We start from the raw sequence: 26,992 nt of genomic DNA on the forward strand, positions 1-26,992 counted from the left end.
GTGCTCATCCATCGGTTCAGCAGATCCTTCAACCTGCACCTTGTAGAGACCGATTTCCTCCCCATCTCCATTTCCTCACTACTTAATTTTTGTCTTCCTTTAGCTCTCCTTTTCTCATTTACCTGTACTTAATATTCATTAATAATTCATTTTGGTTATTGTTGTTATTTCATTTGTGTTTTTTAAAAAGTAAAATTTTGCAGACTGACTATTTACGCACAAAGCATTTGGAGTGACATAGTTATTTCTGAATCTAATGAATCAAACTTGGGTCTTGGATCTCAATACTTTTTTGGTATCGGCCATAATATTTCAGATTTTCGGTTCAGATAGCTCCAGATTTATAATCATGCCAATTTTAGATGATCTTTTGTGGGCAAAGTAGTAGTTCAGCTGTGTTTAGGTTAAGACATGATTTACCAGTTGTGAGGTTTGATGTTATATTCCTCAAAGTAAGATATTGGAAAAAGACATTTTGGTATTTACTCTGTACCATATCTGTGGGGTTGCCTTAGCGCTAGCTTAAAAAAAAAAATCAAAATGGTGCAGAGATGTGTTTCAGCTTGTGACTACTCAGATTTAGAGCTTGAACGGTGTCTTAATGTAAAAAGATGTAGCTCATCAAGATTAAAGGAAAACGCCACCATTAGTTGAAATAAGGCTTATCATGGTCTCCCCCTGGGGATATGTAGGCCAACGCATTTTTCTGTCCCAGTGCATGCATTGTTTTAGTCCGGTAAAACACCGGCAAGCTGCCGCTAGTTAGCTTAGCTTAGTGAATGGAATCCTATGTTGCCGGTTAGCACATTCTGAGTCAAAGTGAGCCAACAGAAAAACAACAACAACAACAACCTAATTACCTTTTGTGGCCTGCATTTTCACAACAAGTACAAATAGCAATGCAGATTAAGACTAGACAATTTCCTAGGCAGATATTGATTTGGGACTATTTTGGGTGGAAGCACAGCCAAAGCACTGCTACATGGTGCCGAGATATCCCGCAGCAACTCTGTGTAAATACAGGTCTATACGGAAGAGGATTAGGGCCACTGGTGAACAATGTATGTGAGTTCTGACTTTTTGCTCAGAAGTCTGACTTTTCTTCTCAGAATTCTGACTTTTTGCTCAGAATTCTGACTTTATTCACAAAAAAAAGACAGCATTCTGAGAAAAAAGTCAGAACTCACATACATTTTTCACCAGTGGCCCTAATCCTCTTTTGTAGGTCTAAAGGGGTCGATCTATCCTGTAAAATAAACATGTGTCATGTTTATAAACGGAGACAAAAAATGCGTTGGCCCACCTATCTACAGCTAGGGGAGACCGTGATGAGCCCTATTTCAACAAACTGTGGCGTGTTCTTTTAAGCAAAACAAAACATAATTTCAACCAGATACAAATGTATGTTATTATGAGTTTGGTGGGTTTATGGCATTCCAAAAGTAAAGCTAAGCCAGTTGTTGAAAGGACCTTGACTTAGAGTCATCCACACTAGCTTACAACATAAAAGGTTTAATTATTAGTATTACAGTATTTAATTTTAGGATTTTTTTCATTTGCCTTTGGAGAAGAGTCACTGAAAGTTTAGACCTGTCAGTGTTCCAGTAGTGTGAAATGTCAAGTTGTATGTGGTATAGAAATTGGTTCCAGAGGGAACTTTTGCCCACTCTAAATTGCTATTCCAAAATTTAATTTAATAAATTCCTTATTGTAATGACACTGTAGGTTTACGCCATGACCATCAGTTAAAATTCTTTCAAATTTGTTGCGGAGAAGTTGTGTTTATTGTGATACGGCAGATTCATCATTAGAGGTGTGAGACCACAACACAGCGCAATAGTTTCACAATGCATCTGGAATTGAGCTATAATACTCATTTTAGCTTCAGATTGCTCTGTAAAATGTTTAAAAAGTGTCATCTTTAGCGTTTGCTCATCATACGTAACAGAAATTTAAGCAAAGTGATTAAATGCTTCTTACAGAAATACATATAGGCTTGTACAGTAACTTGCAGTTGGTCATATTTTGATGATTCAACTGAGGGAGTTTCAGCCTTGAAAGTGCTCCAACTTCCCAGTCGGCTAACAACACAGAAAAGGACTTCTACTTGAGGAAACCTGGATGCCAGTAATAATTCCTCCCACTTCACAACTCTATTCCTGTGCTGTATTGTACAAGGGTAATACAAAGTGTGGTTGGTGTGGTGTTGGGGTCTGAACCCTTTGTGCTTTGTTGTTTACATCCTCCCACACACCCTAACCCACGAGTCCTGACAAGCATCACTTCTGTCATAGCTGATCTATGTCTCTCTTACAGAGCCGTCAATCGGCGCCTCTGAATCCATCACGCTTCCCGTGGAAGGTGATTCTTACACACTGCAGTGCAACCTGACCAGCATCCACAGTGTCCACCAGGACAGCTACTGGATGAAGAATGGGGAGGAGATACCGGAAACACGCAGCCCAAATAGGAACACTGAGTACCTGTAGGAGTCCCAGCAAAACTTGATACAACTTGTGTGTGTGCCAGTTCAATTATTTGCGTGTGTGCGAGCAAGAGTGTTAAACACCGAGTCTAGCAGCCTGGTGTGGGTTCACACGTGTTCTGTGTTTTTGCTCTTTAGGCTGAAAAAACCAAGAGGAGATGCCGCCGGAGTGTACATGTGTGTCTTCACCTTCGAGATGGCTCCTCCAGCAAACGCCACTATCGAAGTTAAATGTAGGTGTTGATTTTTTTGAGCTGAAGGTGTTTTTTGTCAGTTTCACAACCACATTAGAGATGTCACCAATAAAAATGGCCCAAATGGCCTTGAGCACTAGCAGCCCTGTCATGTGAAGACCCGTGATTTCATACATCTCTGTTGGCTGCTCATGGGGCAGCCGGCGCCCTTGACACCTCCATCCAACCAATGTCCGGCTCAGTGGCAGCAGATGGTGTCTTGTTTGTCTGATGCCAAGGGATTATGTCCCAACAGCAAATTCTGGTCAGCCTTTTCTGCTGTCACACGCATTGCTATTAATGCAAATAGGATTTGGTTTGCTTTTATTTTAATGGGGCATATCTTTTATCTGGGAAGAGGAAAAAAGCCAGCCAAATTTACAGAACACATAGAAAAGTACATGCAGCTTGATGTTACATTGGATCACACACTCCAGATAGAGAAGATGAAATGTGTACGAAATATAGATATTTCTTTCCTTTGTAATGCTCTCTGATCATGGCTTGACAACATCAATGGAAATACCTTTTTATTTGGTGGATTGTATCATTGTTTCATTCTTTTATTGGGTGTTCTCTTCTTTCCTGTTTCTCTACTCGACTGCTGCATAATTTACCCCCTGCAGCTATTTTAATTGATTATATTATAGCCAATTATATTTTTGTTATCTACATAACTCTGGGAAATGCTTTGTGCTTGAGAAGTAATTTATAAAATAATTATTATTTTTATGGTCTGAACACAGTGAAACAGCTGATTATCATAAGCATCGCTTACTTAACTACATTCACATTGTTTATTATCAGTTTCTACTTGCAAGTCACATGACTGTTGCCTACATTTATAAATTACTGCACCCACAATAGATGTTTAACACTTCATTTTTGTGACTTTCTTAAATGAATTTTAACAATTTATCTGTGTTATTTGTTGGGTTATTTTGTTTTAGCTGCTCCTGAAATTACAGGCCACAAACGTAGTGAGAATAAGAACGAGGGCCAGCTTGCAGTGCTCTACTGTAAGTCTGTGGGCTACCCTCACCCTGTCTGGACATGGCGCAAGTTGGACAACGGCATTCCTAGGGTATGTGTGTTCATTAGGTACACCTATACACAAATTCTACATTTAGGAAGATCATAATGTTTAGTTTTTGTTGTAACTGTCAGAGAGGTATTCATTCAACTGTGTTTATTATTAAAGTAGTCTTAGTGGTCTTGTACTGTACTGCATTATATTGAAACAAATAATAAGCAAATACTGTAATGTAAAGGGTCACTGTAGCATGTAAACGTAGATTTATCGCATGTGCACAAACCTGTATTAGAAGATGTCCACTACTCCTCTACTAGCTACCTAATCAGGAGGGAAACATTGAGGTTAAGATGTTAAAATCCACTTTAGCTTAAGCTAACCTTTTCCACAACTGCATTCTTATCTGCTTTTTTTTTTTAAAGGATTCTTTGGAAAACCATACTTATAGAGTACTCTGAGTTAGTGTAAATATTCATGTTCAAGAAGCAATGTATTTATGACTATAATCTTGTTTTGTACACGACATAGTCATAATAATAATAATCCTAATACATTTTAACACCTTTTAGAACTAAGAGACATAGGAAAAGTAAGATTAAAAGAAATCAGCATTACGATAAGATACAATCTAGGCAAAAAAGTTAGAGAGAGTGAAACAGAATATAATACTCTATAATAAGATAAAGAGTATAAACAAATAAAATATAGATACAGTATATTTAACATAAATACAATTTAGTAGCTAGTCCATGAAGTTCTGTATTGTTATTTCATAAGATGGTCCTGTAATATAGCTTTAAAAAAATGTACATAATGTTTTGAGGTTTTACTTCAGTACCTTACCAAGAATATAAAAGCAACCGTGTCCGTGTAAACACAACCACTGTCAACCCTTGACATTATTTAGTACACTTGTTTCTTCTCCCTCAATAGGAAATTGAAAACTCAACGGGACGCTTCTTTATCAGCAGCAGAGACAACTACACTGAACTACACATTGTCAACCTGGACATTGATTTCGATCCAGGCGAGTACTACTGCAATGCCACCAACATGCTGGGCAGCCGTGACGAGATGATTGTGCTGAGGGTTCGCAGCCGCTTGGCTCCCCTATGGCCTCTTCTGGGGGTTTTGGCTGAGATCATCATCCTGATCGTCATCATCGTCATTTATGAGAAGCGTAAGAAGCCCGATGATTTACAAGACGGTGAGTCACCAGTGGTGGCGATTAGGACTGTTTTATGATTCTACTGGTTTTAATATATCTGAGGAGAAATTGATTTTATTGTTCTGCTTTGACATGGATCTCTCCTGTGAATTTCCAACCCCTCTCAATGTGGTGTTTTATGCAAGGAGACTACTGAAAGAGCCACCATTTGTTTTTTGGTGTCTGCTTAAGTCATTCCTTCCCCTGACACTGTGCTGTGTCTGCATTCAATAATTCAGACTGGCGACGTTGACCCAACAGGCGGACACTGTTTCATGAGGTTGCACCTTGTTAGGACAATTTCATGCATTTAATATTCATGGGAAATATGATACTGTGGTGTTGCGGGGGTGGATAGTTTCAATTATTAACAGCTTTTCAGGGACCTTGTGCTGTCCCTAAGCTGCTGCCAGCTTAACCACAAGACACATTATTTAGCTATAAAACCTGCACCAGCCTGGGATTTTCTAATTATTCAGAGTACTACATTTTTTAGGAGTCTAGCTATATCATAAATAATGCATTGCTGGTATTTTGATGACCTTTTCCAACAGAATTTTGATGTTGTCGCATGGTGATTAGTTGCAACATGCAACGAGTGACTGACGGCACAGAGCTGCGACAATCAGTCAGTCACTGACACTGAACGAATATACTGTCATCGCGGTTCATTTCATGGTGTTTAGTCACCTTGAGAATCTTCAGTCTTACATAATGGATGTAGATTGCTTGAATCCTACAGCAAATTCCAGCATGAAATGTTACTACTTAACTTTTAAACAGGTTAGCTTTGGCTGTTCAGTATTTCAACAGATTATTGTAATATCCTCCCCTTTTTCCCAAATTGCATAACCTAAACCATTTTTGTGGTAAGTGTGAGACTTTGCATGCTTCCTGGATTTCAATAAGCATCCAGCCTCATCTTCTTCCAGTCCACAACACAGTTCTGTCTAGCATCAACAGAAGTGTTGAGTGCCGTTCGAAATCGTCCGCTTTTAAGATTTTATTTACACGGTAACTTTATGTTTCTGCATCAAACTGCAGCAGTGAGATGGCATGCAAGTCACTGTGAATAATTGAAAATATTTTGTGTTCATCAATCATTTCTACTGTCACTGTTTCACACCACTTCAATGACTTTATTGCCCAGAGTAGAGAGCTGATATTGTTGGAGCTGCTCCTCACTAATCTCTTTTGAGTGAACAGCTGTTCTTTCTGAGCGCTGCTTGTCTATGCATGACTTTTTTTTAATTGGAGTTTTGTGTTTGTTTTATTGTGGTGATGTGCTAAATTTAACTGAGTTCTGTGTGTTTGTGAGTGACCTCATGAGGTGGGGTTTTCCTGCTGCATGGCAGTCTTTTGCTTTATTATTTTGTTTCTTCATCTAAGCTTTGTTTTCATCCCATAACACAGTCTGCACATGCAATACAGTTGAAACATAAAAACACCTAAAACCACAGCTACTAATGCTTGGTGCTTTCTGTAAAAAAAAAAAAAAAACACTTGTCACTTCATCATAAGTGTACAACCTACTTGCGATTATTTTCTTTTTTGGTCTTCATTTTTTCCATATTTTCCCTTGTTGCTTCAGATGATGACCATGCAGGTCCAGTGTAAGTATAACATTTTTTACCTTCAATAACTTATCTTTGTTTAGCTTGACAGTGTGTGTTTTGTTGTAGCTTATCATGATGTATCTACTCCTGGCTGTGTTTAGAGCTCATTGTACACCTTAAATCTGGGTCACAAACAACTGGGACCATCATCCAATGGTGCGTTGCTGCATTAATGTAAATCACAGGGAAATATAATCAGTCAAGTAAGGACATTTTTTCTGTCAGTTACCAGTTACCATCTGCACAAAGACCTGATAAGGGAAGCCCTGCCCATAATGCTCTATAACTTAAAAAGACTGCCGCCTATTACCATTCCTCATAGCTGCTTTGCCTTGCTTTGTCTGTCAGTCAAAGCACTTTGTAAGCTCTGTTTTTAAAGGTGCTATATAAATGTTATTTTTAATGTTACTACTACTCCATTATATGTATTATTAACCATTTATTAAATGTGTGTATACTGTTTATAAATGGGGGACTTAAAGTAAAGTGTTCCCATTAAAGGATCTAAATAATGCTAACAATTGTTCTAAAAATATGTTATTGGACCCAGGTCTGGTTTAGTCCTCCACACAGGGAAAAGTAGAAATTGTGTTCATGTAATCAGCTGTTTAGTGTACGGCAGAACTGCAGCTAAGTATTGGTTCAGTGTTGATTAAAGGGCCAGTCCACCGATAATTTTCACAGACTTTAGAAAGCTAGAGTTTGTCTTAAATCTACTGTTTTGTTATGTTTTCTTTGTTCAAAAGAAATTATTTGTATTTAGTCTTTACATGCAGAATGTCAAAAAATGATGAAATTGGCAGGGCCCAAAAGTATGACTTAAAGTTGGTCACTTATTCTGGTTAGCAACCAAAAGAATCTAATTTAAAATGACATGGAACAGACAAACCAAATATTGTTGTTGTTCATTAAACGCTACAGTACATCTAACACCTATTAGAATTGGAATCAAATTATTTTCTGCCAATCAACCAATCATTTGACTGATTGTTTAGCTCTAAACATGTTTCATTTAACTGATTATGTCATTTGCTTCATTTTTAAAGGAAAACTAATTCAACCAATAACCACAAAGACAAGAATCTTCGCCAGAGGAATACAAACTGAGCAGCCTGCCTGCTGAGTAAGTATTACATTATTAAGAGAAAGCCTTACAAGATTACAAGATGACCCATACTATGATCTTATCCCTGAACACTCTTGCCAACCAAAACAAGACTATTGTGTGACTGGGCTAATTAATTGAATTTTTGTCTTTTTTTGCAGGTTTCATTTACGTGTATTGACCATATGAAGGTAAACCAGAAGGGAATCCAGTGTCTGTCATTACCAGTATGGTTGTGTGGAGGAGTTCAATGAGGCATGCCTTATGATTTCATTGTGGGAGGGTACTGAAATGGAATATGGAATTACAGTATAAACATCATAACCATTGTTGCTGCATGCAGTTGTTGACATTTATTTTTACCTCTTATTCACTAATTTTACATAGTTACGACTTTTAAAATAATGCATGCAAGATGTTGACCTTCTGTTTGATACAGAAATGGCTTTTTTTTGCTCTTTTCTCTGAGAGTGGCTTCACTTAGATAATCAGTACTGTGTGTTCTAGGGGAAAAACAAAACTTGGCAATGTAAAAGAAAATGCCACCATAATCTGGTATGACAGTTATGTACAGTTTTATCATTCCACTGCATACCATTTTATCAGAAACTATTACATTTTAAGGGCTTCGCAATGTCCCTCTAAATTTGATTAAGGGTTTATTTTACTGTATGTATTAAATCACTCTATGTATTTATCAAATCTCCATTAATATAAAGACTATTCAAATGATATGATGCACTTAAATGTTGAGGATAACGAAAAACTGTAAAAAAAACCTACTTTAGGAAATCTGTACTAATCATTCTAACATATTGTTTTATAAGTATGTGTATTGTACAGCATGGCTATTATCCTATGCAATTATTATTCATATCAATATATTGAAAATCATTGCAGCTTTTGATTTCTGTGTGACAAAGCTTTAAACTAGTAGGCTGACTATACATTAGAATGTTGATGGCATACTGCGCAGCTGCATGAGTTCTCTACAGCTGACGTGGGCAGCGGCGAAAGAAGCCCACGTGAGGACTGACACATGTGAAGCAATTCCAAGATCCCCGACTCATTTTTAAGAATAAATATCTCAAAAAATAAAGTGTGTCTGTCAAGTAGGCTTCTTTGTAAAACACAGTAGACATTCAGTTGTACCATTCATGATGCAAACCTGGCTGTCCCACGAGGACGCAGGGAAATAGGAAGCACGTTGAGAACAGCACCATCTAGTTAGATTTTGAGTGGCTCACAGCAGACATGTTGAACATGATGATGGACAAATCTTGATGAAGAAATCCTCACTGTTATGGTGAAAATTGCCTAGGAATTTCATTTACAGTGTAGTTTGTTTTTTTCTTGCTCAATAAACTTTGATCAAAAATAAAATACTCTAAAACCAGACCCCTAAGTTCACGCAAACCACTTTTCTTCCAGTGTTTTTGATGTTTAAACTATAAATTAGACATGAAAAGATGGAGAGAAAAAAATGGAAGTAATTGAATTACTTGGATAAGAAAACAATAAAATACAAAGACATGCAACTCTTCTAAGAACATGTGAAATGTTCAAATCAATCAATGTATTGATGTCAACTGATCCAGTTACATTTGCAATCCAGACTATGTTTAAACCTTTGGTACCAAGCACTGACAGTATATTGCGATCTACCGATTATGTGCAGTTTTGCAATTTTATGGTTTATACACAGAAACACTGCATATACTCACTTTAATTAGGTATATCTAGCTAAAACTATAATCTTGCCTACCAGACCCATCTCCACGGTGCTGTGTCAGCGCTGCAGTATTATCTAGCTACACCACAATTTTTTCTGGGATAGGGGAAAAACGCTCTGGGTTGTTTTGTATGTTCAATCAAAACCATTCTGGGTGGCGCTAAGCCCTAATAGCAAGAGTGGAGGAACATCTGGTGCATCGGTGACAGCTTTATCCCAGCAGTGTACATCCCTTACCAGACTTAGCTAAAACTAATGGCGTATATGTGCTACATTGCTGTAAATCATAGGCTACCTTTTTATGTAGGTGTTAATTCAACTTTATGGTTAGTTTTGAGGCTGTAGTTTGTGGTGTTGGTTATTTATATTATACTTATTGTGTTATACTGAAAAGTGTTCATTAAATGTTCCCTCATGCACCCTCATACATAATATGTAAGTGATGGACAAAATATTAGCTAGACCTGGCTATAGTTTTTGCCAGTGTACATTATAAACTGGCAACTTAATGTATTTTTCTTCTGTCTAATTCTCAAACTGTAGTGGGCAGCCATACAGCAAAGGGGGCAATATTTGACTGCCGGCTGCTGTTCAATGTTGGGCTTTCAGCAACATTTCTATAACTTTAGCCAGCTGGAGATTATTGTTATTGTTAGTATGTGTTTTCATACCTTTTTAAACTAGTGTTTTAATTGTCTGGCCCTGATTCCGATGATGTAATGGTGTCCTGGATTAAGATGTCAGTGGGATTCAAACAGTAATAAGAACAGTCCATTTCTACAGCAAAGAGACATCTGTGACTTTCTGAACCCTGAACAAAAAAACTGGAACATAACTTTTGACAAAAATGATTTGTTGTCTGTGTGGGTTAATCTCTCATTCAGGTAATGAGATGTCAGGTGAAGTTTAAATAAATCTGACAGCCAGGACTGAACAGGACAGTCAATTGTCTTGACATAACAAATTTATTGGGTAGATTTAAACTTTGTTGGAAAGATTCATAGTTTTATTTGTAATGAATTCACACAGCAGCGTTTCTTTTGGACTTGTTTTACTACTTACTTCCTCTGTGACCAGACAAAATCTACTTTAAAAGATTCTCTCCAGTCATGTTTTACAACATAGTAATCTGTTCTTGTCAGATAACATCTTTGTGACCCAGTACAATGTGAGGACGAGTGCTGGTTTGTCAGCGTGGCGTAGATTTGCTACTGCACAGTGTGTGTTTACCATTTGATATTATGTGTATAATAGTTATCTCATGAGGGCATTAAAATCAGTCAAACTTCACATGTAATTAATGAAAGCAAAATAAATTACACATATGAAGTCCCGTATGATGAACTGAAAATGGCACACATAACATTATGTAACATGTACAGTCAGTTGCCAGTTTAGTAGGTCCATTTAGCTTAAACTGATATTTAATCTACCCTCATTGACTGAAAAGGTGTGGACAAAATATTAGACGTGACTCTTGGTATGGTGCAATGCAGTTCATCAGCACCACCACAAACTACACCCTCCAAAATTACCTTTAAAGTTGAATCAACACCTCTCTACAACTTGTTTCAATAAAAAAACATGACAATTGTGTTTGACTACATTGGTTTTAGGTGTACCTAATAAACTGGCAACTGCCTGCAAGCCAGCCATGTGATATGAGATGACGTCCCGCACTGACACTCGTGCCTGCAAACGTAATGGAGAGTGATGACTGCAGGGTACTAAATAAGGCACAGAGTGTGAACTCCTAATCTTGGCCATTCATCATCAAGAGACTGCAAGCTTGAAGTGCTGACGCAAAGACAAAGATTGTTTTGGGCTCTGTATGATTACTGAAGAACGGGTGATTGTATTGTATTCTGTTCAATTCATGCCACACCAATAATGTGACCACTGATTGGAAAATTAAGAAAAAGAAATTAGATAAGAAAAATAGTTTCTTTTGAAATCTTGGCGTTTGTTATCAACATTTATATTAGTGTATCACTGTATCATTAAGGAAATGTTTTGGCGGAAACAAAATGGTTAATTTCTTCTCCTAATGGCTTTGTGCCATGAAATTGCTGTTGGTTTTAAATCACTTCTGGGAAGTTTGGATTGAATCATACAATAGTAATGCAACTGTCTGTCAACAACCTTTCACCAAATTAATTTGCCGTGTTGGTCTTTTCTGGGAAGTATTTCTTCACTTTTCTAATTGACTGAAAATATCTTCTTTGGGAATAAAAATGAAACACTGCAGACACAGAGTATTATTGCATCTGCCATGATACAGGCAATGGGTGGTCAAACAGAGTGCAGCTCAATGTGTTTTTATCACAGTAGTGATGAAGGTTGAAACATATTCACCCTTAACAACGAAAGTATTAAACATTATTTGCGTTGACTTCTCTCCTTGGGTAGGTTCACATGAGAAGATGCGGGGATGTAAAATAGTTTTTGTTCATCTGAGATGTTTCAGCCCCTGTACCAACAACACATTCTCTAGTAGAGACTGGAGGGCTCGTAGACAGGTTAAGTCTATTTTATGGATATACCTCAATATAACAAATTAAAAATTTGCTTCAAAGTGCTTCATAATCTGTCCACCCTCTATCCTTAGACCCTCAATTCAAATAAGGAAAAACTATCCAATAAACGGTGTAATGTAATCCCTAAGTATGATTAGGTTGTTCATCTAATCAATCCAGGTGAAATGTAAAGTTACTGGTTTTCCAAGATATGTAAACTTTTTGATGCGGAATATATGATGAAGTGCACTTTTTTTAACTAAACATCTTTGGGCTCGTCCGGGATTTGAACCCGGGACCTCTCGCACCCTAAGCGAGAATCATACCCCTAGACCAACGAGCCATCTTCTCGGTATTATTTGCTGGGTCTTTTCAGTTTATTCTGTGTGAGACGTGCTCCAGTTCACAATTTGGTAGCCTACACTCATTCTAAACCGAGAGCCTGTGTCTAACCAGGTCTGCAAATGAGCACTCTTTTGTTTTATGAGCTTTCTTAACGCCGTAAAAAAAAAAGTGTGTAGCTTAACCGAGAACACAATGGTGGACATACGACTTCAACACCTTTGATGCAAAATTGTCATTATTTTGAGACTAGAGCATCATCACTTCGCTTTGTCCTCTGACAGTTGCTGTTATCACAAACGTGTCTTAATCGGAAAACAACTCATTAAGCCATATGCATGCATGAATAGCCTTCAGATAGCCTACTATAGGCTAGAAAGGACTATTGGCTATAGTAGACGAGAATATTGTTTATTCAGTAGGCCTATATAGGCCCGTCGACAAACGTTTATGATGCACAAATGATGCTTTTTAGTGAACTAGTGAACTATCAACTCCAAGGCTGGATTGTTTGTGTGTGTGTTTGTGTGTGTGTGTGTGTGTGTGCCTGTGTGTGTTTTTATTTCAGGCCTGTGTGTAGTGATTACTAACAAAACACAGTGTGAATTGTAATTTCCCCACTTGGGATCAATAAACAGTATAAATTAAATTAAATTAAAATGATATCCTTGAATCATCCTTCCCAGCTGTCCTGACTGGGCGGGGTGAGCGCATGTGCCATCCTGGCTCCTATGGCAACCCGATATTTGCTCCATATTCACTTTGTTAGAAAGCGGGGATGGCTGATGGATCAGTGATGTCAGCGCTCTTTGAATACCGGTGCCAGCTGCGTGTCATCACCTTGGACTGACAGAGAGCTCAGATATTTTGAGCAGGTGGAGATCATGATTTGTCATTGAGGAGCTCAGCAGCAGCGTTCTCCCACTCCAGCACGTCCGACGCGCAGCATGCTGCATCCCGATGCGCTCTCATCTGCACGCTGTGGGGTTACCTGGACTCACACGTAGGCCTATTTAAGGTTTACCGCTTTTACATGACCGTCGGTTTGAAGTGGCCAAGTATTGTTGACGCATCTTAATGTTTGAACCGGGGGAGAGAGGCACGTCCCAAGTGTCAAATAAGAAAACCTACAACCTGTCCTGCGGATGCGCCGTCACTGTTTTGCCTCCGGTTGCACCCCAAGTGTAGGCTATGTGTGATTCATGATTTATCCCTCTATGTTCACAGGCTGTCCTTAGACCGCATCTCTTCTCCTTCTTCAAAATGGAAAAATTCCAGTCTTCCATGCGCAAACGGCTGTATAGCTTGCCGCAAAACATTGGGCAAAAATCCTTCGTGATGGACGAGGGAGACAACGGCGACAAGGACAACAAGAGGAAAAGTATTCGACTAAAACATTTGTCCTCTCCGTCTCCTGCAAGGAGCATGGAGGAGGCCAGGAGCGAAGACTTGGGAAGGGACGTTATTGTCAAGACCAACTTGAACGGGGACTGTCGCTTATTTAGGGGCAGCATCTCTTCCATCACCGGGCGGCATCCTCCCGGGTCAGATCCAGCGGAGCAGCGGCGCCTCATCCCCGAGGCTGATGTCAGCGAGAGTTGCCCCGATGAGCGCAGCCCCGGGGCCCGGCAGTGGGAATCGGGTGGTCTGACTGGCCCAGCTGAGCAGGAACCTATGTTTGACCAGTCAAGTTTTATCAAGTTGGAGGGTACCGAGCAAATTATTTCCGAGGACGACCGGCTGTATCAAGCCGGCTTCATGCACCGGCAGTTTGGGGCGATGCTCCAACCGGGAGTCAACAAGTTCTCTCTACGGATGTTGGGGAGTGAGAGGGCCGTGGAGCATGAGAGGGAACGAGTAAAGTCTGCTGGCTTCTGGATAATCCACCCATACAGTGATTTTAGGTAATTTGTGTGCAGAAACCCTTTCTTTACCAAAAAGAAGTCCATCACTCATCCTGTCAAACATGTTAAGCTTGTTTGGTCTATACATGTACATAAACTGTGATCAAAGACTAGCCTGCTTCTGATAAGACATGACATGCCATCAAACATGACATGAACCTAATATTATAGACACAAACTAATCCCCTACACACCAAGATTGTTATTATTTGGTCATGGGGATAATACGATAACAACATGATAATCAGGAGTGTGAGCCTCTGCAGAATAAATTAATCATAAACTGAATGTGCCTCAGTAATCCAGACACACCTCGATAGATAAATGTCTTAATTTCGGAAAATGATCTTTTACCACTCGCACTGTGTACTGGCCCTTCTAACAGGGAAAACATTTGATGGATTGTAAAGCAGTTGCAATGCAAAATTCCGTCTTCATGTCTTGCATAATGACAGCCAAATTACATCATGTAGAATATAAATCCTTCTTTTGTTTGGCCAAGATGAGTGTATGTATATGGATTCATTCACACAAGAATGGGTTATATGGTATATATGTCTAACCAACTAATTCTATCTACAAATTAAGATAGAAGATAGTTTATGCACCAAACTAATCCAATCTGTAGTTCCCCAATTTACCAGCCATGTTGTACCATGCATACATGCATGCTCTACATTTCACGGCATGCTGCATGCAAACCAGCATTCAGTTCATCACGGCCATTAAGGGATTTTAAGACATTTAACCTTGAAGCTCACTGTCATTATATTTGCACTGGCCAGTTGCATGCTGATGTGTGTCACTGCAGTTTTTTTTCCACTCATCTGAATTACACTTTTTTATTTATTTAGCGAGGGCAATGGATTACAGAGAGTGCAACAGGGGCTTGGAAATGGGGTAATCAAAATAGGGTAACATGACCATTCAAGATATTAGAAGCACACATCAGTGGAGATTATTACAGTACAATTAGTCTAATGGAGCAGAGATGGTATGGACAGGGAGGGGACACACCACAAAACACACACACACACACACATGCACACACACACACACACACACGCACACACAGAGATTGAAATGAAAATGATGATGTGAGGAATCAGGATGGCCAGCTGTTTACTCTGTGTATGAGGTATGATGTGTCATTACTTCATGCTGGATTTAGGTCCCACTTTGAGCAGAAGAAGTGTTGTGGGCCTCTTAAGGTAGTAGCTTTATCCTATAGATGAAACTTTAAGTTACAAATGTAAACCTTAAAGATTATTTTTGTCTTTTTGTCTTATATGACACTGTTGAATTCAATACTGCAAACAATCAACTTAACCTCCTGATTGCTGTAAAAGTTGTGTGCTGTGTTGTGTGTTTCCCCGACCACTTTGCATTAACTCTGAACAGTGTGGCAAATGTAAACTCTCCTTGTAGCTTTTATAAACACGGTCACTATGTTGTTTAGAGCATAGGTAACTGCTGTCTTTTATTAAAGCTGTCCGGCGTGGATACAGCAGTGGACATACTGAACTGGCACACCGTAAATATGGTTAATATGATTGCTGGTGGGCCTGAGCCACATTACAGGTGTGTGTTAAGCCACTGAGCTGCATGCAGGCTGTTGTGCTTCAGCTGCGCCCTGGCAGCAAAAGATAAGTATCTCTAGTACAGATGTGATCCCTTTTTCAGCTGTCCTGATTGATCTAAGCTTCTTTCACCATTTTAAGCCTTTTTGTGTTCACTTTGCTTGTAACTCCACTCTTTGTGCTTTCATGCTCTTTTAAGTAGTTGCACTCTGACCCAGATAGTACAAGATTCCTTTCTGGAGCAGTAGAGGTCCAGAGACCCCACAACTGTCAGCTTTATTTTGATGGTAACACCAGATTACACAAGCAAGTTCTCTGATCTTTGTGTCCTGAATGCTGTGTGCAAAGTCAGCTGATGAGCACACTGGATGTTAGGGGCAGTAATGCACTGTCCCCTGCAGACATTATTTGTTGTTGGTCCAGCTGTTCCAATGTTCTGCAGTACGGTGACGTGTGCAAAGCAGTAATGCTAACTACTCAACATCTGGCTGGTGGGAGCTGACTTCTGGAGATGACATGGATTCCCATGAGATAACAGTGGATTTAGCTAGAGAGGGGAAGTGCAATTAGGACCAGTGTGTCACTGCAGAGATGAGCAGGCAGATGCAGAGAGGAATGCAAATGCTTGGTTTGGCAGAGAACAACAGAAAGCTGATTAGAACAAATGGCCAACCTGTCCACACCCTTTTTTGTGATGTGTTCCTTTGAAGGTTTGGTAATGGTGTAACTAGAATAGGTAAAACTGAGATGAAATCTGAGTTTGTAGGTGGTGACATGCTCTGGTCACATCTCTACTGTTGATCATCTCATTCCTGAGTCCAGAAAATATCACAGGAACACAGTTTAGTTGCATGTGCCTCTTCGCTGTTTTTCCATAGATTTTGTTTGCAACATCCATAGAAATCATCATCGTTGTCGTCGTCGCTGTCATCATCATCACGTACTATTCACATTTAATCAAATAGTCTATATTACTACACTACTCTTTACTCTCAGTCAATCATGGATGGAGGTTTTGAATTATACCTGTTGACAAGATCGTGAGAGTTCTGCATTCATTTCAACAAGCACTTGGCTTATACACTGTGGATATGTGGCATAATGCATGCGCTCTTAAAGGCCTGCACCCCCCCCAACACCCTCCCCTGCAAGCAGTTTGTGCGTGCCCTGCAGGTCTACCAGACTCTTGCTGGATTGATCAGTGGTTAATTAGGTCTCTGAAATGGATCAGACATGCAATCACATTCGTGCATGCTTTGCATCTCCAAATTCAAGATGGTACTTGGTAAACAAATGCACTCCATATCTTGGCTGGCCCGTTGTGTGGCTGAGCTTGACATTGCTGTATGTTTCCTGTGAATTAGAAAATGCTCTGACAGTGTCCTCTGTTATACATGAGCTTTTGTCATTTTAAAGTAATCAGCAAAATCAGGGGACTAAAGACATAACACAATAGTAAATGTCAGGTTAATAAACAGAGTGAATAAAACAGCTAAGTGGTGTTTTATATGTAATTGTTGGCTATTATTTGATTAGATTTGTTAATAAAGCATTCAATTTTAATTAAAATATTTTACAATACTTTGAAATGCAATTTGGTGACTTTATTGTAAACACACTGTAAACAACAACCAGTACACACAGCCCCCTTTTTCATGCAATTCAAGATGAAATTGAACACTACTGATACTTGAAGATTTAGTTAGGTGTGAAGATCACTAATTCCTCATGAGCAATTCAGATAAATTCCAAGAGCAAAATTCCTTCTTTGCCCTGTGGCCAGAAGGCCAGTATTGAACTGAGTTAAATTGTTTTCTTGAATCAACTCATTTCTACATTTGTTCATGTTTGCTGTTTTCTTGCATTGTTTCTGGCCACTTTAACACAAATATACAGAAATTTGAGTTACAGTGTGAGACTGTAAATCACACAGAGATTCATTTCTATTTGAAGCTCCCCTATGTCAAGCATGTCTTTGAATATGCAACATATATCAGTTTGTACATAGACACAAAGTGTGAACTGAAAAGCAACCATTGATAAAATTGCTGGACATTCATAATCTGTTGCTGTGTCTCTCAAATTCTTTCTACCATTTTACTTACGGGAAACAGACCAACAAGTTCAAACTACTGATAAGCAGTATTTCACAAGTGGCTGCAATTATTTTCACTATTGATTAATTTGCTGATCATTTTCTTAAATGATCGTTTTGTCTGGAAATTGTACACAGGTTGGGAAGAATGGCCATTATAATTTCCCAGTGGCCAATGTTTTAGACCACAGATTTTCAGCTTACTAGCATATAAAACAAGAAAAGCATTACATCCTCTTATTTGAGAAGTTGGAATCACCAAATGCAAAAGCATTTTTGCTCTAATCTCGAATTAAGACATATAAATATCAAAGGTACAATGACATTTCTGATGATTTATCTGAAGACCTTAATGACTTCGGCCTGTTGTTATCTTGGCCATGCGTTTCAGGTTCTACTGGGATCTAACCATGCTGCTGCTGATGGTGGGAAACCTCATCATCATCCCTGTGGGCATCACCTTCTTCAAGGACGAGCACACGCCGCCCTGGATCGTCTTCAACGTGGTCTCAGACACCTTTTTCCTCATGGACCTTGTCCTCAATTTTCGCACTGGCATTGTGAAAGAGGACAACACGGAGATCATCCTAGACCCGCATCAGATTAAGGTCAAGTACCTGAAGAGCTGGTTCGTGGTAGATTTCATCTCCTCCATACCTGTGGACTACATCTTTCTCATCGTGGAGACACGCATCGACTCAGACTTTTACAAGACAGCCCGAGCCCTGAGGATCGTCCGGTTCACCAAGATCCTCAGTCTGCTGCGGCTGCTGCGCCTTTCCAGACTCATTCGCTACATCCACCAGTGGGAAGAGGTAGATCCTGGAGGGACAGGCTCCTTGGATCTTCATTTAAGACTTCACATTAGCTAATAGAGATGCAATTTGACTACTCACCAATTATTCCACAGAAAATGAATCAACAACAATTTAGTTTTTTTTTTTTTAATAAAGCCAGACTCCATCATTTTAAATGCAACTATTTAATTACTTTAAATTCAATTTCTTTGAGTATTTAACTTCTGCTTGTTCCCAACAAGTAATTCTAAGACATCACCGTGCTCTGAGAATATGTGATGGGCATTTCTCAGAGTTTTCTGACATTTCAACAAACCGAAATTATGAAAGTAATCGTTAGTTGCAGCCCTACTCTCAAATGTTCCTCTGACTGTAGTGCTGTATTAAATGATTTTGTATTTTCCTTGCATCAGCAGATTTCTCCTAACTTGTAGCTACTGTATGTCAGTTTTTTTTTATCAGGGGAAAAAACATTATATTGCATATTGTAAAAACAAATGTACATATTGTTAAGGGTAGAGTTCCTTTGTTAGTTCCCTTCTAAAGCTCACACACACATACACACACACACAAACAACTACCACCTAATGATAGATATGTTCTGGCATTATCTTATTTTATAATTTCAACGGAGGTTGCACTACCCATGAGCCATTAATGTTGCTTGCAGATGGTTATGCAATACTGAAACAGCCTTTGTTGGTCTATAGGAGATTAAGAACAGTGTGTGCTCTGTTAAAGGACCCCTGTTGCCATTGGCTCACAAAGCAACTATTGTATATTTCAAATCCTCTGATTGTATAAGAGAGAATTGACATTTCATAGATTTATGTACAGAGATGTGTTTCTGTTTCATTAATGCTGATAATCTGTCACAGGTCTTCCATATGACCTATGACCTGGCCAGCGCCATGGTGCGCATCATGAACCTGATTGGTATGATGCTGCTGCTGTGTCACTGGGATGGCTGTCTGCAGTTCCTGGTTCCCATGCTGCAGGACTTCCCTTCTGACTGCTGGGTCACTAGAAACAAGATGGTGGTAAGTGGTCTAAACAGTCTTACAATGAGCGATGTGGTCCTCCATGAACACAAACTTTTATGACAGAGTTAGAAAGGTTTTGATTGTTTCAAATAAGAGATTCTTTCTATTTTTTGTTTTTGATGTGCTTTTTTCACTGGTATGAAGTATACGTGTCACAGCTAGAAAAAGATGATGTCAAACACTTCAATGCACCAATAAAGAGATCAGATCAAATCCCACCCTCACAGTCCTGATGAAGCAGAACGGCTGTGTTTTGGAATGCGAAACTCTCAAAAAATAATATCTTCAAGGTGTGTTTTCTAAACTTGAAAAAGCATATTCACTGATTGATATTTAATATTATAGAGAACTTAAGTTTTGAAACTCAGTTTTAAGAGGCTTCAAAACACAATAATCATATTTAGAGCTGCAACAATTTGATTAATTGATTAGTCAATTAACAGAAAACTAACGGCAACTATTTTTTATTAGTAATTAATCCAACATCAAACATTCCCTGGTTTCAGCCTCTCAAATGTGAAGATTTGAATCGTTTCTTTGTCATAAATAATAAACTACCAAATAAGTTTGGTTTTTGGACTGTTGGTCAAACAAAACAAGAAAAAAAGATATTTAAATACATTGGTCTGTGGGGAATTGAAACAGGCATTTCCCCTCAATTTCCTGATACTTTATAAACCAAACAATCGATTAATTGAGAAAATAACTGGCAAATGAATTGATAATGAAAATAATTGTTAGTTGCAAACTAAACATATACAAGTATGTAATGATACTTGTATTATTTATTGCTCTAAGTAGAGAAAATAATAATAATAGTATACAGGTAACTGAAATAGACTTATGCCAAAGAATAAACCACAAGAGTAGTGCTGGTGGATAAGTAAGCATGCATGTTATAAGGTGATGTTTTTTAACAGTTTGAGCCGCTCAGTAGGGAAAATAAAAGCGACATCACCAGTGTTCTTGATTTTTAACTGTGAGTAGGCTCACAAAGGTGTGCTGCAGCGTTAATGTTGTGGTGATAAACTTTCTCTTTCCTCCTATTTTCTCTTCCAGAATGACACTTGGGGTCAGCAATATTCCTACGCCCTTTTCAAGGCCATGAGTCACATGCTGTGCATTGGGTACGGCCTTTACCCCCCTATCGGCATGGCTGACGTGTGGCTCACCATCCTCAGCATGATTGTGGGCGCTACCTGCTTCGCCATGTTTGTGGGGCATGCGACTGCACTCATTCAGTCTCTGGACTCCTCCAGGAGGCAGTACCAGGAAAAGGTGGGTGTTTGTTCTCTGCGTGGCTGATATTTGAAACTTTTTCTTCTTTTTAAGAGAGTTGAAATCAGTGATGAAGAACATTTATACAAATACTGTGCTATATTTATTAACTAGCTTTATCCTTTATTAAGTTTTTTGATGTACTTGTACTTTACTAGAGTATTTTCATGTTACGCTACTTTATACTTCCACTCCACTACGTTTCCAAAACAAAGGATCAGTTTATTGTAGTATAAATTAGTATATTTAGTATAATACATAGTTCAATAAGCTGGTAGTACTTTGTAATTTTACTTGAGTACAATTTTGAATTCAGGATTTTTACTTGTAAATAATTTTTGTTATTATTATTTTTCCATTGTGTTTTGGTGCTTTTGTTGCGTAACAGGTCTCACGGCTGAATGAAAAGCAGTTTGAATAGTGAGGATTATGCGTGACGTTGTGACAAAGTATATGTGTGAATACTTTGCCCCCTGTTGTAAATCTGTGGATATTTACATGAGAAAATGTCCCACAGAGGGATCCTATAAACAGATGTGAAGGGACAGAGCAAAATACAAGAGAAATCAGTGAAAGATTTCTGAGCTGTCGTTGTGGATTTTCAACACAAAAACAAAGAGACACTAGAGAGAGTAAGGAGCTAGTTAATAAAAGCAAAAACAGCAACTAATGACCTAACTGACATAGATTAAGTACATGGACCGCTCATGGTGCTTTGCTGGTAGAGTACACAGCTGAAGGACAAAGTAGTTAATGTTATTAGCTGCAGCCTGCAGAGCACAACTGTATTTGTCAGATGTGACAGAGGCACAACATTGCTCTGTGGGCAGATTTCACAGATGGCCTGACAGTGGACTGTTAACATAATGAGACACATTATAGTCCACCTCTGAGCCAACACATCAATCACTTTAATATATTTATTTTGACATGACTCTGCATTTTCTCTCAAGTTACATTACAGTTCCTGGGATTGCTGTGGCAGTTTTTCAATTACAGTTCCCGGTATCTCTGTGGCGGTTTTTCACTTAGATACTATTAAACATTATAATAATACTTTTTTAATTGTAATAATTGGACTTGTGTTGTTGTTACAGTATAAGCAGGTGGAGCAGTACATGTCCTTCCACAAGCTTCCTGCCGACATGCGCCAGAGGATCCACGAATACTATGAACACCGCTATCAGGGCAAGATGTTTGACGAGGAAAACATTTTGGAGGAGCTGAATGAGCCCCTGCGAGAGGTCAGAACTCATCTACCTTGGTGTTTTCACTAAATAGAGGGATATGTTTTACATATTGTATCCATTTCTTTTTTAAGTTTTCCTAGCTGCTAATATGTGAATGAATGAAGTGATCATGCTTGTGCTAAATGGTTTACCTATTTATACTAATATGTCTCCCTTACTTTGCACAACGATGTTAATAGCCATGTAATCTGATCAGTAATGGTTGGAGACTTCATGTGAACAGAGAATCTCATTAATGGAGCACTAAGCCATTAACCGCCCTGCTTTTATGATTGAAAAGTATGTATGACATGTCTGTTGTGAAGGCCTCACCTTAAAATCTAAAACACTTATTTTGTGTCTTCTGCAGGAGATCATCAACTTTAACTGTCGCAAACTGGTGGCCTCCATGCCTCTGTTTGCCAACGCTGATCCGAATTTTGTCACCTCCATGCTGACCAAACTGCACTTTGAGGTCTTCCAGCCGAGCGACTACATTATTAGAGAGGGAACCATTGGCAAGAAGATGTACTTCATCCAGCATGGCGTTGTCAGTGTCATCACCAAGAGCAGCCAAGACACCAAGCTGTCTGATGGCTCTTATTTTGGAGGTAATGTGTGTACTCAACCTGCTGTGTGGACTGCATGCTAATATATTCTGTAGCTGGAACTGAGTCAGTTTGTATGTATGTAAAGGAGTGCTGAGGGTATGATTTGTTTTGATTTATTTTTGCTCCAGCACTCAGCAGATTAACTTCCCTCACAATTATAGTTAGAAAAAATTGCCCACATCATCTCCTTAAAAGGGCTCAGGACTAAGAGGAGCAAAGCTTTGCGATCTTTGATTCCATTTGTGGGGTTTTCCCCTTTTGTTAACTCCATATTTTAAGATGAATTTCATTTCATTTCAATTTGTCGTCGCCCTTGACAGCAGTCTTGTTGTCGCATCTGGCAGGAAAATGAAGTGTCATCATCAAATATCATCCAGGAAATGTATCATTAACTTTACTGGCATTTGCATTTGAGTGTTGTCATCTGATAACCCAAGAAATTATTTCTAACCACATTTTAATCTTTATCTCTGTTTACTCCAGCATACATTTTTGAAAATCATATTGATAATCACAAAACACTATATATTGTGGCTTAAAGCTACTCAGCACAGAAGTGAAAATGGTACATGAGGACAGAAAATGTATTTAAAAGTGTGTGTGTGTGTGTGTGTGTGTGTGCGTGTGTGTCCCCTCAATATGGCTGTCCTAAAAAATATGTCTACTTTTTTTAATGGCGCATTATTTTATTTTTTGATCTGGCACGACAGATGAGGTCAGGACAAACTGTAAGCTGCAGAAATTGCATTAAGTGCTCCATCTGTGGGGTTCAGAGGCACTGGTCTTTTAATGTTTTACCATCTCACACTGATATTCTTCTCCATCTAAAAAGATATAAATGTGGTTGTAATGTATCACACAACTATGAGAAAAGTCGAAAATCATCATATACCACTTCACATGAATTACCCACTTAAAAATAAATCCTTGACGTTAATCTCTGGCTTACACTCAACAGAACGTGAGGAATGGTACAAATTGCCATGGTAAAGAATTTGTACAAATAATACAACTTTTTTTTTCCCCTCTCTCCCTGCAGAGATCTGCCTGCTAACCCGAGGCAGGAGGACAGCCAGCGTTCGAGCAGATAACTACTGTCGGCTGTACTCTCTGTCAGTGGACAACTTCAACGAGGTGCTGGAGGAGTATCCCATGATGAGGAGGGCCTTTGAGACTGTGGCTCTCGACCGCCTGGACCGCATCGGTGAGTCATTTACCAAGAGATAAATATATACGCAGTAAATACATATATAAAGGAGCCACATTTTTTAAAATCATTTTTTGGGCTTTTCCACCTTTAATGGACAGGACAGCTAGGTGGGAAAGGGGAGTCACAGGTCAGACTCAAACCCTGGACTTCTGCGTCAAGGCATAAACCTCTGTGTAAATGTATGCCTGCTCTACCAACTGAGCTATCCTGGCCACTATAGGAGCCAATTTGATGTTTTAAAGTTAAATATTATTCATTATTTAAGTGTTGATATTTCTTTTTGCTAGTTTCATCTTCATGTATGCACATTTAAAGGCAGAATCCAACTTTTTTTTTTTAGCAGTTCACGGATGAAATGAATTATTTAAATTTAGGATTTTTACAAAATAAAAACAATTGAAAGCTCAAACAAAACCATAAAATAATGACCATATTGAATATAAGATTACTGTTTATTTTCCGCATAATGTTTAGTATGCATTCATTCATGAAAAAGTAGAAAATAAAAAACAGTGTAACCATATTAATATTTTCTTAACAGGGAAAAGGAGCTCTGTTCTTCAGAATAAAGTGCAGCATCACCAAAGTTCTGGCATATTAAACTTTCAAGAGAGCGAGATCATCCAAAGAATAGTGCAACATGACCGTGACATGGCCCAATGCACGCAGCTGATCCAGACTAGCCCAAAAAGCCTGCACCTTCCCCCAGCGCCCCCATCACCTACCCCAGTCATCTGGGCCCCTCTGGTACAGGCCCCGCTCCAGGCTGCTGCTGCCACCACCCCGTTGGCTCTTGCCTTAGCCCACCACTCCAAGCTGCCTTCCATCCTTTTCCACCATCCTCTGGCAGCAGGCCCCCTGAAGGACCCCGCCAGCCATACAAAGAGAGTCCATGTTGGAGCAAATGCATCCAGTAACTGTGGTTCAGGACCCGGTTCTCCTGCCAACTCCAGCCAGTTCAGATCTGGGATTGAGACTCCCACATTAACATCCCTCAGGACACAGCATTTCGCCACTGGGCCTGTGTCAGCCACACTGACGTCTCAGCCTGTCTTCACCAGCAGCCTGCAGCCGCTGGCCCCTCTGCCCTCACACCAGCTCTCGCACCATCCTCCCCACTCCGGCATCGCCTCAGTCTTCCCCATCAACCAGTCCACTGTCTCCTACACCTGCTCTGCTCAGCTCCACCCTCAGCCCTTCCATGGTGCTATGACCACCCCACCACACCCGATAGGTTTACTCCAGCAGGGGGCGCCAGGGAGGCTAACAGGAAGATTCCCTGCGCCCTCTGCCTCCACCATAAACCCTCTCATCTCAAGCTCAGTTGGCCCCTTACTAAGCCAGCTGCAGCTGACCTCTCAAGCTGAGCAACCAATGGGGCACAATCATGACAGAGCAGGCAGAATATCTAGTGGTATGAACCTCCCACGTTTTCCCTTTATCACCAGCACTCAGTCCTCCAGTGAATTTGTTCAACCAGGGTCTGCAGTCGGAGCTGGGGCCGCAGCGTCCCTGGCTCAGCAAAGCCTTGCAGGTCTCCAATCTGTTTTCCTCCCCCAGGTTCCCCCCGAGCACTCTGCCCTTGCTTCCCTGGCCCAGTATGGCTCCGCTGAAGCCTCGCCCTGCTACACGCCTCCACTCCACAGTCCCAGCATACAGAGCCCTGTGAGGGGAAGGACAGTTTACAACAGTGAGCTCCCCAATGCTATGGTCTCTCGCAGCCCTCTAACCCCTCAGACCTCATGCCCAGCCAGGTTGGTGTGGACACCCAAAGAGACGACTGAGTCCTCGGTGGATCTCTTTACCCAGGAAATAAAGACTATCTCAGGCTCTCACAGCTCTATACACCAGGAACGGCCTTTGGCCGTGAGCGGCTCTTTAGAGGGGGTAGCAGAGTCATCCATTCCTTTCTCCCCCCCCTTGGCTGTCAGTAAACCTTACAGCCCGATCCTGGGTCCAGTTGCAGTTGCTCCTTTTAGTCGAACACATTCTGGGCCTGAACCTCAGAACCAGTCAGATATTCACTCTTCCCTCACTAGATCCCCTGCTAAGATGTTAGAGAACGAACAAAAACAGTCCAAACTTCCATCCAACTTGTGAGGTTCAGACACACCCTCCTTTAATGCCTGAACAAGCAGGAGCTCATCTCTTTCTTGGCATTGTTTTAACCAATACTTTACTTTACAATTTTAAAAGTTGGAGGGTGTGTTATGCTAAACAGATTGGAGATTTTTAATCAGACTGAAAGGATTGGGGATAAATATGGACAATGATGGGTATTTTTCTACAGGATATTGCTTCTTTGAGTATAGTAATAAATCCAAAACCTATTGATGGGTATATATAGCACCTCATAAAAATATCAATTGTTTTATGTATTGTATTATAATCACACTGTGATTTGTTATAAGTATTATATTTAAACCCCATTGTCCAGACAATTTTGTGTAACCTTTTAGCTACACCCGTTTAGTTGGACATGTGTCCACAACTGTATCCAGTTATGATTGAGACCAAAAATGATTGTCCCTTTTTATGTCTTTTTCCTCCACTGAGTTTCATTTGTATGCAAGGTTATTAAGAGATTGTAGGAAAGACAGACCGTGCACTTTGCTTGTTTCGGAGATCACCTGATGGTTTAATCATGGCACGTCTTCCAAGATAGCGTTTCAGCAATATTGCACATCCACATGGGTCATACAAATCCAATCACACTCAAAAAAACTGAAGTAATGAATGTAATGTTTGTCCGTCTGAGTGGGAGAAGCAGGATTAATTTTAAAATGTGTTGAACTCAAGGGCTTTCTGAGAACTGGAAAGTGACAGAAACAACACAGATTTCCGTTTCTGTCCCTCCACAACTGCTCCAGCGTGTGGCAAGGGGCACCACTGGTGTCAACTCATTTAAGTCCGACAACGATTTAGGTACAGAATATTTGTCTGTGTGCCATCTGCATAGTATGCAATAATCTGTGT

The 26,992-nt window shown here is 39.7% G+C and overlaps 2 protein-coding genes and 1 non-coding gene across 5 annotated transcripts in view; 2 read left to right on the forward strand and 1 right to left on the reverse strand.

Moving 5' to 3' along the window:
• Positions 1–8,778, forward strand: part of LOC117949651 (neuroplastin-like) — a 14,362-nt gene extending 5,584 nt beyond the window's left edge. For 2 of the 3 annotated variants that reach the window (XM_034880125.1, XM_034880127.1), the window contains 7 exons: positions 2,317–2,485; positions 2,624–2,718; positions 3,669–3,802; positions 4,685–4,958; positions 6,550–6,571; positions 7,621–7,697; positions 7,841–8,778. In XM_034880125.1, coding sequence (XP_034736016.1) covers positions 2,317–2,485; positions 2,624–2,718; positions 3,669–3,802; positions 4,685–4,958; positions 6,550–6,571; positions 7,621–7,681 — 755 coding nt within the window. In that variant the 3' untranslated portion in view covers positions 7,682–7,697; positions 7,841–8,778. The remainder of the gene's footprint in view (positions 1–2,316; positions 2,486–2,623; positions 2,719–3,668; positions 3,803–4,684; positions 4,959–6,549; positions 6,572–7,620; positions 7,698–7,840) is intronic. The other variant, XM_034880126.1, reaches the window with a different exon arrangement.
• Positions 8,779–12,198: 3,420 nt separating this feature from the next.
• On the reverse strand, positions 12,199–12,270 carry trnap-agg. Its single transcript has one exon. It is a non-coding gene; the product is annotated as a tRNA-Pro (tRNA).
• Positions 12,271–13,532: 1,262 nt separating this feature from the next.
• Positions 13,533–26,905, forward strand: LOC117949617 (potassium/sodium hyperpolarization-activated cyclic nucleotide-gated channel 3-like). Its single transcript, XM_034880034.1, has 8 exons — positions 13,533–14,173; positions 18,240–18,663; positions 19,524–19,685; positions 20,748–20,966; positions 22,064–22,210; positions 22,566–22,806; positions 23,846–24,010; positions 24,558–26,905. The coding sequence occupies exons 1-8, from the start codon at positions 13,533–13,535 to the stop codon at positions 26,114–26,116; spliced, it is 3,558 nt and encodes a 1,185-aa protein (XP_034735925.1). The 3' UTR covers positions 26,117–26,905.
• Positions 26,906–26,992: the final 87 nt, after the last annotated feature.

Source organism: Etheostoma cragini, chromosome 8 (genome assembly GCF_013103735.1).
Source record: "Etheostoma cragini isolate CJK2018 chromosome 8, CSU_Ecrag_1.0, whole genome shotgun sequence".
NCBI classification, from domain to species: domain Eukaryota; kingdom Metazoa; phylum Chordata; class Actinopteri; order Perciformes; family Percidae; genus Etheostoma; species Etheostoma cragini.

Coding starts and splice junctions, on each gene's coding strand:
- LOC117949617 (XM_034880034.1), top strand. CDS start 13,533: ATGGAAAAATTCCAGTCTTCCATGCGCAAACGGCTGTATAGCTTGCCG. Junction 19,686..20,747: donor TCACTAGAAACAAGATGGTG/GTAAGTGGTCTA, acceptor TTTCTCTTCCAG/AATGACACTTGGGGTCAGCA. Junction 24,011..24,557: donor CGACCGCCTGGACCGCATCG/GTGAGTCATTTA, acceptor TTTTCTTAACAG/GGAAAAGGAGCTCTGTTCTT.